Genomic DNA, 12,655 nt, shown 5'->3' with positions numbered 1-12,655 from the left:
GTGCTGCGAGAACTGGACAGCAACGTGCAAACGAATGAATCTAGATGGCTTTCTTACACCATACACAAAAATAAACTCAAAATGGATGAAGAACCTGAATGTGAGACAGGAAACTATCAAAACCCTACAAGAGAAAGCAGGAGACAACTTCCTTGATCTCAACTGCAGCAAATTCTTACTTGACACATCCCCAAAGGCAAGAAAATTAAGAGCAAAAAATGAACTACTGGGACCTCATTAAGATAAAAAGCTTCTGCACAGCAAAGGAAACAATCAATAAAATAGGCAACTGACAGAATGGGAAAAGATAGCTGCAAATGACATATCGGATAAAGGGCTAGTATCTAAAATATATAAGGAACTCACCAAACTCCACACCCGAAAAACAAATAATCCAGTGAAGAAATGGGCAGAAGACATGAACAGACACTTCTCCAAAGAGGACATCCAGACGGCCAACAGACACATGAAACGATGCTCAGCGTCCCTCATCATCAGGGAAATACAAATCAAAACCACAGTAAGATACCACCTCACACCGGTCAGAGTGGCTAAAATGAACAAATCAGACTACAGATGCTGGCGAGGATGTGGAGAAATGGGCACCCTCCTACACTGTTGGTGGGAATGTAAACTGGTGCAGCCCCTCTGGAAAACAGTGTGGAGGTTCCTCAAAAAATTAATAGAACTCCCCTGACCCAGCAATAGCGCTGGCTAGGAATTTACCCAAGGGATACAGGAGTGATGCATAGGGGCACATGTACCCCAATGTTCATAGCAGCACCCTCAACAGTTAATAGCCAAAACATGGAAAGAGCCTAAGTGTCCATCAACGGACGAATGGATCAAGATGATGTGGTATATGTATACAATGGAATACTACATGGCAATAAGAAAGAATGAAATCTGGTCATTTGTAGCAACGTGGATAGAATTTGAGGGTGTTATACTGAGCGAAATAAGTCAGGCAGAGAAAGACAGATACCAAATGTTTTCACTTATAAGTGGAACAGGAGAAACCTCAACAGAGGACCATAGGGGAGGCCAAGGGGAAAAAATAGTTGGAGAGAGGGAGGGAGGCAAACCATGAGAGACTCTTGAATGCTGAGAACAAACTGAGGGCTGATTTGGCGGTGGGGGAAAGGGGAAGGAGGGTGATGGGCATGGAGGAGGGCACTTGTGGGGATGAGCACTAGGTGTTATATGGAAACAAACTTGACAATATAAAAAAATAAAAATAAACCTATTAAAAAAAAAAAGAAAACTTACATAACGTATATGGCAGGTGAAGGACCACAACACTTTGTCATTAGCTCTCCTTAGGGTTCAACTCACATCACAATTATTTTCCCCACAGGCTGTGAGTACTCCAAGAGCAGAGACTCTCTATTCGTATTTGTTGCCCAGCACCTAGCACTAAGCCTAACAAGGAGGGCAGAGGGATGTTTGTGGTATACATGGACAGACACATCTTTCCTGCATGATGGGTATTCTACTCAATTTTTCCTTTTCTGGTAATACCTGACATACATTCCTATTAAGACTTTCCCAAAGGAAACACTGCCCCTGAAGAACACAGGCCTACTAAACTCCAGAAAAGATCTTCTGCTGAAGGGTCCAGGAGTGCAAACTATAGAGACCAATGAATTAAAAGAGGCCTGACTTGCAAACTGGACCATCAGGCCCAAGAAAGCTGAGAGGACTGACGTCCTCCCTCCTGGTGAGCAAAAGTTGAGCGCAGAGCTACATCACAATACTCCAGGCTGGTCTCTCCTATGTACAATTAATTCTACAATCTAATTCTTGATTCTTATCAAAACTTTTAGGATTCTGGAAAAACTTCCTACGACAGATCAGATCAAGCTCAACTCTTCACGTTGGGAAGATAAATCCTTTGCCGCCATACTAACTTCTCTTCCATAGTCCCCCTCTTATGTTACACTAGGCCACGTCCCTTGGGTCCATCCCTGGCTCTGTACTCACGCTGCTCCACTCTGGTCTGTTGAACCTATAAACTAGAGATCAAACACCACTTTTTTCACAAAGAAGCTTCTGTTGACTTTTTAACCTAGGATACTTTCTGAAAACCAAGTTTATTTGTGTGTGTGTGGAGCACACAACATCACACATGATGATGCTGCCTTATAAGGAATTCAGAAAATGGAAATCATACATTCTTACTCAAAAACTGAACTGGAAGCTACATGAAGCAATGACTATCTATGTCTTGTTCAACTTCTCGACCTGACAGCTAGATATTTAATAAGTCCTTAGCAAAGTCACTTAAGCTAATATACCATTACCTATGAAACCTCTTGGTCAGCCTTTGCTTACCCAATTATGTATGGCCTGAGTTTGAGTATGATCCCTGGTCTAACAGTGCCCTCTTTGTGCCAGCTCCCTTGTGTGCATTCCCAGGAGTCCCTGAGATACAATGCCTTCAGCAGTCCCATGAGATCAGAGTCCCTAAAGTTTACTAACAGTCTTAAGCAATAAATTTATCCATACCTCTGTGGTATCCTTCTAATTCTTAAAAAGTTTTAGAGAACATAAAAGAGCCAAGCAATTTTAAAGTTAAAATTTCAACAGGGTTCTATTTCCGTAACTTTTCTATAGATCTAAAATTATTTCAAAATAAAAGTTAATATCTTTTTTCTCAACACAGTTTCCATAACAGAAAATTAACCAAAGCCTGACTATTGGTAAGGAACATAAAATTACCTTTGGGAAATCACACTGCCATGGCGGTGCAACTGACACTCCCAAAGGTTATCATTCTTAACAGGCCCCCTGGAAAGTATTTTAGATCATCTAATTCACCTACACTGTGTCCACAGACGATAACTAAATAGGAATAATTTCGCAGCCTCTCTGCTATGATGACTTTACAGTCTAGTGCAAACTACAAGGGTTCCACTAAATCCATTCACTTAAAATGCAGAAAGCAGCTTATTAAATGCAGATTAACACTTGGTATGTCCCGTTAGTCTTTACCCAGAACTTTACTCATAAGGGATTATAAAGAAGCACCTAAGGCATCTACCCCCAAAGCAGTTATTGATCGTTTCATCTACCTCCAGGTACCAAGACAGAACTCCTGCTCACTGCATAGCTTCACCCGCTGCTTCTATTCCCCCTCCCCAATCTCAACTAAAATATAAATAACATATACTATTGCAAGACCAACAACATTGCAGTAAACAAGCCAGAGGCACTGGAGGTTGCCAGGAAAGTTGTGTTGCCCTGGGCCCTGGGGAAGCAGGCTGCCCTACAGAGAAGTCTCACTTACTGAACAAGTAACCTGGAGCTGCTGCTGCTGCTGTTGTGGTGGCGGCGGCGGTGTCTGTTCCTGGGGGGTTTGTTGTTGTGGCTGCTGCTGGGGGTCCCATATATGGACAGTCTGAGCTGTGTTCTGGTATGTGCCTGCCACAGCCTGCACAGCCACTGGAATGTGGATGTTGCCATTCATGAACTGTGCTGGAAAGAGAGAGTTTGCAAGGGTCTGCACTACCTCTTCATGGGAGTTTTTCACTACAGACGTGGTGCCCACCATCTTCTCCTTGTCATCCTCCAGCTTTACAGCTGCCAGGGCCGTGGGTGAGCCACTGACGTGAACTGCATTGTAGGCTTCCTGGGGAATGGCAATGTGGGTAATGCTCTGCTGCTGAGGATCCCCACGGGGCTGGGCAGAGTAAACAGGGATGGTCCAGGTTTCTCCTGTAGGGCTAGTAATGGTCCCAGTGGCACTATACAGGTGGGCACTGTCTACTGTCAGTAAGTCTGGCCTCAAAGACACATAACTCTGCTGCTGGCCCTGTGGAATGGCCAGCACAGTAGCCACCGGCTGCCCTGAGATGGCATAGGACACAGTGATGGGCATGTCCACTTTGCGTTTCTTCACTGGCTGGAGGACACTGGCTGTGCCAACCCGCCGCTCCCCTTCCCGGGGTGAGCCCTGCTGAGACGGTGGTGGGGAAAGGGCACCCACGGTCTGGATTTGGATCTGCTGACCCCCAGCAAGAGACTGGCCGGCCACCAGCTGAGCCTGGATCTGCTGATGTGGGATGTGCTCCTCTGGGATCTCTGCAGCCTGGATCTGCTGGGCCGCCTGCACATGTTGCACCTGGATCTGGGCTGCCTGCAGCTGCGAGGGGCTGGGGCTCTGCAGAGACGGGGTCTGGATGGAGGGGGCTGCCGGCTGTGGTGCTTGGCCTTGGATCTGCACCTGGACCTGGATGGGCTGCTCAGCAGGTTGGTGAACGGTGAGCTGCGGGGAGAGCTGCTGAGCCGAGACCTGCTGCGGAGACTGTTGTACCTGCACCTGTACCTGCAGCGACAAGATTGACCAGTAAGTAAACCAGACAACGTTGAGAATTCAGCCCCAAAACAAAGAGATCTCAGGGAGGGGCTCTAGGTAATGTGAGGACGAGGGGCGGTCATACCCAAGGCTTCTTCGGAGACCATAACCCCCAAAACCAATGCTGAATGCATCACACAGCATTCAGAGTAACAATTAGCTACCAGAACAAGCAAGACTATCAACTTGGATCTTTGAAGAAAATATCAGAACTGGGGCGCCTGGGTGGCTTAGTCGGTTAAGCGTCCGACTTTCGCTTAGGTCATGATCTCACGGTTCGTGGGTTCGAGCCCTGCGTCAGGCTCTGTGCTGACTGCCAGCTCAGAGCCTGGAGACTGTTTCAGCCTGTGACTCCCTCTCTCTCTGACCCTCCCCTGCTCACGCTGTCTCTCTCTCTCTCTCCTAGAAATAAATAAAACATTAAAAAAAAAAATCAACAACTTAATTTAAAAAAAGAAAAGAAAAGAAAATATCAGAACTTCTGCTTCTGCTTTAATTCTTGTTTTAAAGTGTGACCCTGCCCCTTTGTTTTTGCATACTGGCACAGTAGTTCAAGTATATAGTTTATAAAAATATATTTTGGTGTATGTCAAAAACAGTTTATCTGTGGGGTAATAAAAAGTGTGGGGACCACGGCGCCTGGGTGCCTCAGTCAATTAAGCATCAGGCTTTGGCTCAGGTCATGATCTCACAGTTCATGGGTTCAAACCCTGCATCAGGCTCCCTGCTGACAGCTCAGAGCCTGGAGCCTGCATTAGATTCTGCCTCCTTCTCTCTCTGCCCCTACCACACTAGCACTCTGTCTCTCTCTCTCAAAAATAAGTAAATAATAAAAAATATATATGTTAAAGAAAAACAAAAACTGTGGGGACCAATGTTCTAAAAGGTCAACAAGACAAGTACATTTTACAGGCATGCAATTCTTAACCCAGGATCAAAAACTACTCCCACCACAGAAAAACTCTTGAATTTAGAGAGATCTCCCAATATTGCTGTTAAAATGTAGGCACTGATAAATGATTAAGATATCTTTTCTTTAATGTTTATTTTTGAGAGAGACAGAGTGCAAGTGGCGGAGACAGAATGTGAAGTAGGCTCCAGGCTCTGAGTTGTCAGCATAGAGCCCAATGCGGAGCTTGAACTCACGAACTGCGAGATTGTGACCTGAGCCGAAGTCAGACACTTAAGCGACTAAGCCAACCAGGCACCTCTTAAATAAGATATCTTTAATAAAGAAGCATAAACAAACCCACAAGATTCCTGATAATTTAATCTAAGGAAGGTTACTGTATCCTCCTTCACACATTTCTGATGATAATGTAGTTCGTTTCTTACTGCTGTTACCTCAGCATACAAAGCAGCATGAAAGGATGCCTTGTATAGTCTGTAATTAAGAAAAGAAAAAAAGTTTTTTTCTTCAGACACACATATCTAAACTCTAAACACTGGTAGGAAGGTAGAAAAGAAGACAGATGAGCGATTTTATCTATCTAATAAAAGAACGAGACACATCACAAAAATAAATATGGTGCTGGGACAACTGGCTATCCATATAAAAACAATGAAGTTGGATCTCTTCATTATTTCATACGCAAAAAAATTAAAGAGGATCTGAACAGACATTTCTCCAAAGACATGCAAATGGCCAATAAGCCTACGAAAAGTTGCTCAACATCATTAGCTATCAAGGAAATGCCAATCAGAACCACCATAAGATGCCACTTGAAAGCCATTAAGATGGCTATAATTAAAAAAAAAAAGAGGGGCGCCTGGGTGGCTCAGTTGGTTAAGCATCCGACTTCGGCTCAGGTCATGATCTCATGGTTCATGGGTTCAAGCCCCGAATCAGGCTCTGTGCTGACAATAAGCTCAGAGCCTGGAGCTTGTTTCAGATTCTGTATCTCCCTCTCTTTCTGACCCTCCCCTGTTCATGCTCTCTCTCTCTCTCTGAAATAAATAAAATATTAAAAAAAAAAAAAAAAAGAAGCGACAATAACAAGTGCTGACACAGATATGAAGAAATTGGAAACCTCATATATGCCAGCAGGAGTGTAAAGTTAGTATAGCTGCTCTGGAAAACAGTCTAGCTGTTCCTCAAAAGGTCAAACATACCTTGTGACAAACATATGAAAAACAACCCACGAGACCCAGCAATTTCACTCCTTGGTATATACCTAAGAGGAATGAAAACTATGTCCACACAAAACTTGGGATACAAATGCTTATAGTAGCCTTATTGATAATAACTAAAAAGTAGAAACAGCCCAAATGTTCATGAACTGACAAATTAAAAAATTATTTGGTATTTCCATACAACAGAGTATTATTTAGCAACAAAAAGGAATGAAATTTTTATATATCCTAGATGTACCTTGAAAACAGTATGGTAGGGCTGCCTAGGTGGCTCAGTCAGTTAAGCATTTGACTGTTGATTTTGGCTCAGGTCCTGATCTCATGATTCGTGAAATCAAGACTTGAGTAAGGTTCCATGCTGACAATGTGAAGCCTGCTTAGGACATTTTCTCTCTCTCTCTCTCTTTCTGCTCCCGCCCCCTGCTCTCTCTCAAATAAACATTAAGAAAAAAAAAAGAAAACATTTTGCTTATGCTAAGGGAAGTCAGTCAAAAAGACTAAATATTATGATTCCATTTATATGAATGTCCAAACTAGGCACATCTATAAAAATATAAAGTAGACTGGTGGTTGTCTAAGAGCAGAGGCTTGGGGGAAAATATAAAGGGTAATGGGAACAGGCTTTCTTTTTTGGGTTGAAGAAAATGTTCTAAAATTGATGTAATTAATGGTTGTAGAACTTTGTGAGATCTAAAAACTGCTAAATTGTATACTTTAAATAGGTGAATTATATGAGAATTAGATCTCAGTAAAGCCGTTAGTAATTAAAAAGATAAGCAAAGTTATATAAAGAATAGACCTTGAAGTCAGACTTGAATTTGAATTGCTGCTATACTTTCCTGTGAGTCCCCTTAGATGTAATATAAAGTGGAGAACACCTAACTCTCTACAGAGTTGTTATGTTATGAGCATAAAATATTTACCAATGCATAGTAGGTGCTCAAAAAGTAGTTTTCCTTCCATATAAGCATTATTTCTTCTTTATAAACTTTCAGAGAGAGGGTGTGAGCAGAGGAGAGGCAGAGTTAGACTCCCAATCAGGCTCCGTGTAAGAGCATGGAACCCAATGTGGGGCTTGATCCCACAATCTGAAATGCGCTGAAATCAAGAGTCTGATAAGCATTATTTCTTTACACAAGGAATCTCAAAATATAGCTTCCAGGCCAAGAGCATCATTACCCAGGCACTTGTTAGAAATACAAATTCGCAGGTCTCATCTCAGAACTACTGAATCAGAAACTCTGAGGAACAGTCCTAGCAATCTATCTTAAGTCTTCCAGGTGACTGATATATGCTCAAGTTTAGAACCTGTGCTTTACATCAAGGACATAAGGGAAACTATGGAAACTATGAAACCAACTACTATAGAAGCTTTTTTGGTTCAGATCCTCTCAAAAAATTATTGAGGACCCCCTATAGCTTTTGTTTACATGGATATAGATACTGCTTTTTACTATTAGAAATTAAAACTAGGGCACCCGGGTGGCTCAGTTGCTTAAGCATCTGGCTCTTTGTTTTGGCTGAGGTCATGATCTTGTGGTTCACTGGTTTGAGTGCCACATTGGGCTGTGCTTAACAGCGTGCAGAGCCTGCCTGGGATTCCCTCTCTCTCTCTCTCTCTCTCTTTCTCCCTCCCCTGCTCAAGCCCTCTCTCAAAAATAAATAAGTAAACATTAAAAAAAAAAAGTCTGTTTATGTGGCAAACCTCATCATAAAAAACCAGGATATCCCACAAACCAATCTTGTTAACATAAATAACACATTCTTATGAAAAGGCATACCTAGATTTATTGTGCTTCCCCCAAACAATATGGGTTTTTATTTAAATGTTTATTTATTTTGAGACAGAGTGTGCGCCAGTGGGGAAGGGGCAGAGAAAGAGGGAGAGAATCGAAGCCGTGACCTGGGGCTTGGACTCACAAACCATGAGATCATGACCTGGGCCGAAATCAAGAGAGTTGGATGCTTAACCAACTAACCCACCCAGGTGGCCCTTTCATCATTATGTTTTTTATAGATCTGTCGAGATCTTTGATGTAACTAAGTTACTTGTTTTAACTGGGGCCCAATGGACCTTGCAGATATAAGACCACAGCAAACTTAATCGATAAATGTGCATGTTCTAACAACTCCAATAGGCCTCCTTAGTCCCAGAGACAAAATAATATTGAAATCAGGCCAATTAAAAACAGCAGCTTCTAGGTGTTTAAGTGAAACTAAGTCATTTCCAAAAGCTAGAAATGACTAAACTTGGGAAGGAAGGCATGTCAAAAGTCAAGGTAGGCCAAAAGCTAGGTGTCTTGTGACTAAGTTAGTCAAGCTGTTAATGCAAAGGAAAACTTCTTGAAGGAAATTAAAAGTGTTATTACTCCAGTGAACACATGAATAAGGAGAACAACAAACATTATCGCTGAAAGGAGAAAGTTTAAGTGGTTTGGATAGAAGATCAAACCAGCCACATTTCCTTCAGCCAGAGACTAATTCAGAGCAAAACCCCAACTCTCTTCAATTCTACAAAGGCTGAGAGAAAGGTGAGGGACCTGAAGAAGGAAAGTTTGAAGCTAGCAGAGGTTGGCTCATGAGGTTTCAGAAGCTGTCTCCGTAATGTAAAAGTGCAATGTGAAGCAGCAAGTGATGATGTGGAAGCTACAGCAAGTTATCCAGAAGGTCTAGCTAAGATAATTAATGAAAGTGGCTATATGAAAATAGCAGATTTTCAATACAGATAAAACAGACTTATATTTGAAGATGCCATCTCAGACTTTCATAGCTGCAGAGGATAAATCAATGCCTGGCCTCAAAGCCTCAAAGAACAGGCTAACACTGTGTTAGGGGCTAATGCAACTGAAACTAATGTTCACTTATTTTTTCAAAGGTCCTAGGGCTAAGGCCCCTAGGATTTATGTTAATTTTACTTTGCTTGTAGGATGATAGCACATGGCTTACTAAGTATTTTAATTTTAAGCCCATTGTTGAGACCTACTGCTCAGAAAAAAATGGTCCTTTTCAAAATATTACTGCTCAATGACAATGTGTGTGGTCACCCAACAGTTCTAATGAAGATATATAACGAGATTATTGTTGTTTTCATTCCTATGAATAGAACATCCACTCTGTAGTCCAAAGATCGAAGAGTAATTTTGACTTTAAAGTTTTATAATTAAAAAAAATTTTTTTTTTGTACAGGCACCTGGCTGGCTTAGTCCAAGCAACATGCTACTCTTGCTTGATCTTGGGGTTGTAGGTTCAAGTCTCACGTTGGGTGTAGGGATTATTGAAAAATAAAATCTTGGGCACCTGGGTGGCTCAGTTGGTTAAGTGACTCTTAATTTCAGTTCAGGTCATTATCTCATGATTTGAGGGATGCAGCCCCACACTTGGCTCAGCTCTGACAGTGCAGAGTCTTCTTGAGTCTCTGCCCCTCCCCCATACATGCACACACTCTCAAAATAAATAAACTTAAATAAAACCTTAAAAAAATAAATTTTCTGGGGCGCCTGGGTGGCTTAGTCGGTTAAGCGTCTGACTTTCGCTTAGGTCATGATCTCGCGGTTTGTGGGTTTGAGCCCCGCATCAGGCTCTGTGCTGACAGCTCAGAGCCTGGAGCCTGCTTCAGATTCTGTGTCTCCCTCTCTCTCTGACCCACCCCTGCTCATGCTGTCTCCCTCTCTCTCTCTCCTAGAAATAAATTTAAAAAACATTAAAAAAAATTTTTTTTTTAAAATACATTTTGTAAAACTACAAATGCTTTAAATATAAAGAGTGATTCTTCTGAACATCTGGGCAAAGTAAACTGAAATCCTTCTAGGAAGAATTCACTGTTCTAGATGCTATTAACAATATTCATAATTCATGGAAAGAGATTAAAATATCAACATTAACAGTCTAAAAGAAGTTGACTCTGACCCTCACAGATGACTCTGAAGGGTTCAAGACTTCAGGGGAAAAAGTAACTGTATATGCGGTGGAAAGAACAGAAGAACTAGAATATGGAGCCTGAAGATGTGATTGAATTGGTACAATCTCATGATAAAACTTTAATGGATGAGGAATTGCTTCTTAATTAAGGATGAGCAAAGAAAGTGGTTTCTTGAGATGGAATCTACACCTGGTGACAATGTTGTAAAGACTGTTGAAATGACAACAAAGGATATCACATGAACATAGGGGCGCCTGGGTGGCTCACTGGGTTAAACATCCGACCTTGGCTCAGGTCATGATCTCATAGTTCGTGGGTTCGAGCCCCGCGTCAGGCTCTGTGCTGACAGCTAGCTCAGAGCCTGGAGTCTGTTTCAGATTCTGTGTCTCCCTCTCCCTCTGGTCCTCCTCTGCTCATGCTGTCTCTCTCTCTCAGAAATTAAAAAAAAAATTGAAAAAAAAAAAAAAAAGAAGAATATCACATGAACATAAGTGATAAGGCAACAAGTGGGTTTAAGAAGACTGACTACAATTTTGAAAGAAGTTCTACTGTGGGTAAAACGCTATCAAACAGCATTGCATGTTACAGAGAAGTCACTGGTAAGAAGACCCAACTGATGTAGCAAACTTCACTATTGTCTTATTTTAAGAAATTGCCACAGCCACCCCAACCTTCAGCAACTATCACTCTGATCAGTCAGTAGCCATCAACAATGAGGCAAGACCCTCCACCAGCAAAAGATTATGACTCAGTGAAAGCTCAGATGATGGTTAGCATATATTTTTTTTTAGCAATAATGAAGTATTTTTTTTAAGTTTATTTATTTATTTTGAACTACAGAGACAGAGACAGCACATAGGGGAGAGGAACAGAGAAGAAGAGAATTCCAAGCAGGTTCCGCTCTGTCAGCACAGATCCCAATACAGGGCTCGAACTCACAAAACGCGAGAAACCAAGAGTCAGACGCTTAACTCACTGAAACACCCAGATCCCCCAACAATAAACTACTTTTTTTTTTAGTCTTTATTTATATTAGAGAGCGAGACAGAGAGAGACAGAGTGTGAGCAGGGGAGAGGCAGACACAGAATATGAAACAGGCTCCAGGCTCTGAGCTGTCAGCACAGAGTCTGATGCAGGGCTCGAACTCACAAACTGTGAGATTATGACCTGAGGCAAAGTTGGACATTTAAATGACAGAGCAACCCAGGTGCCTCATCAATAAACTATTTTTAAATTAAGGCATGCACATTCTTTTTTAAGAGATAATACTGTTGCATACTTAATAGACTAGTTTAAACAACTTCTGTATGCACTGGGAAACCAAAAAAGTCATTTGACTCACTTTATTGCAATATTCACACTACTGCCGAAGTCTAGAACTGAATTTGCAGTATCTTTGAAGTATGCCTGTATTTGCAAAAAATTTCTAAGAGCTGCATTTTTTTACAACTTTCTTTAATAGCTGACTTAATTGAAGTCAGCTGGATTCACCTATCTGCTTCTGCATTCAATCTGCTGTGCACATCAGACGTGGCATCTAAAAAACTCCACTCTACATTCATGAGAAAATGAGAATGAAAAAGGCAAGTAACATCTCAGTATTCTAATAAAAACACTTTGATTTTAAGTAGCCCCGCAAAGGTACTGGAGATGACCAATTCTGAACCATCCTTTAAGAATCACTACTAGAGGGGCCTGAGTGCCTCTGTCAGTTAAGTCTCTGACTTCAGCTCAGGTCATGATCCCACAATTTGTGGATTCGAGGATGCCCTTGTGGGGCTCTGCGCAGACAGCTCAGAGCCTGGAGCCTATTTCAGATTCTGTGTCTCCCTCTCTCCCTGCTAGTTCTCTCTGTCTCTCAAAATAAACAAACATTTAAAAAAAAAAAAAAAAAGAGAACCACTACTATAAGGGTGCCTGGGTGGCTCGGCTGGTTAAGTGTCTGACTTAGGCTCAGGTCATGATCTCACGGTGTGTGGGATCAAGACCTGCGTCGGGCTCTGTGCTGACAACCAGCTCAGAACCTGGAGCCTGTTTCGAATTCTGTGTCTCCCTCTCTCTCTGGCCCTCCCCTGTTCACGCTGTCACTCTCTCTCAGAAAGAAATAAAACATTTAAAAATTAAAAAAAAAAACACTACTATAAGGGCACCTGGGTGGCTCAGTCCTTAAGCATCTGACTGGGGCGCCTGGGTGGCTTAGTCGGTTAAGCGTCCGACTTTCGCTTAGGTCATGATCTCGCGGTTC

At 42.0% G+C, this 12,655-nt stretch overlaps 1 protein-coding gene across 4 annotated transcripts in view; it reads right to left on the bottom strand.

The window, feature by feature from the left end:
* QRICH1 (glutamine rich 1) overlaps positions 1–12,655 on the bottom strand; it is a 52,490-nt gene that overhangs the window by 17,264 nt on the left and 22,571 nt on the right. For all 4 annotated transcript variants that reach the window (XM_039228005.1, XM_039228004.1, XM_039228003.1 and 1 more), the window contains one exon: positions 3,290–4,327. In XM_039228005.1, the coding sequence (XP_039083936.1) occupies positions 3,290–4,327 (1,038 nt within the window). The remainder of the gene's footprint in view (positions 1–3,289; positions 4,328–12,655) is intronic.

Source organism: Hyaena hyaena, unplaced genomic scaffold (genome assembly GCF_003009895.1).
Source record: "Hyaena hyaena isolate Hyena2069 unplaced genomic scaffold, ASM300989v1 scaffold_30, whole genome shotgun sequence".
NCBI lineage: Eukaryota > Metazoa > Chordata > Mammalia > Carnivora > Hyaenidae > Hyaena > Hyaena hyaena.
This window is presented reverse-complemented; position numbering and strand designations above follow the sequence as displayed.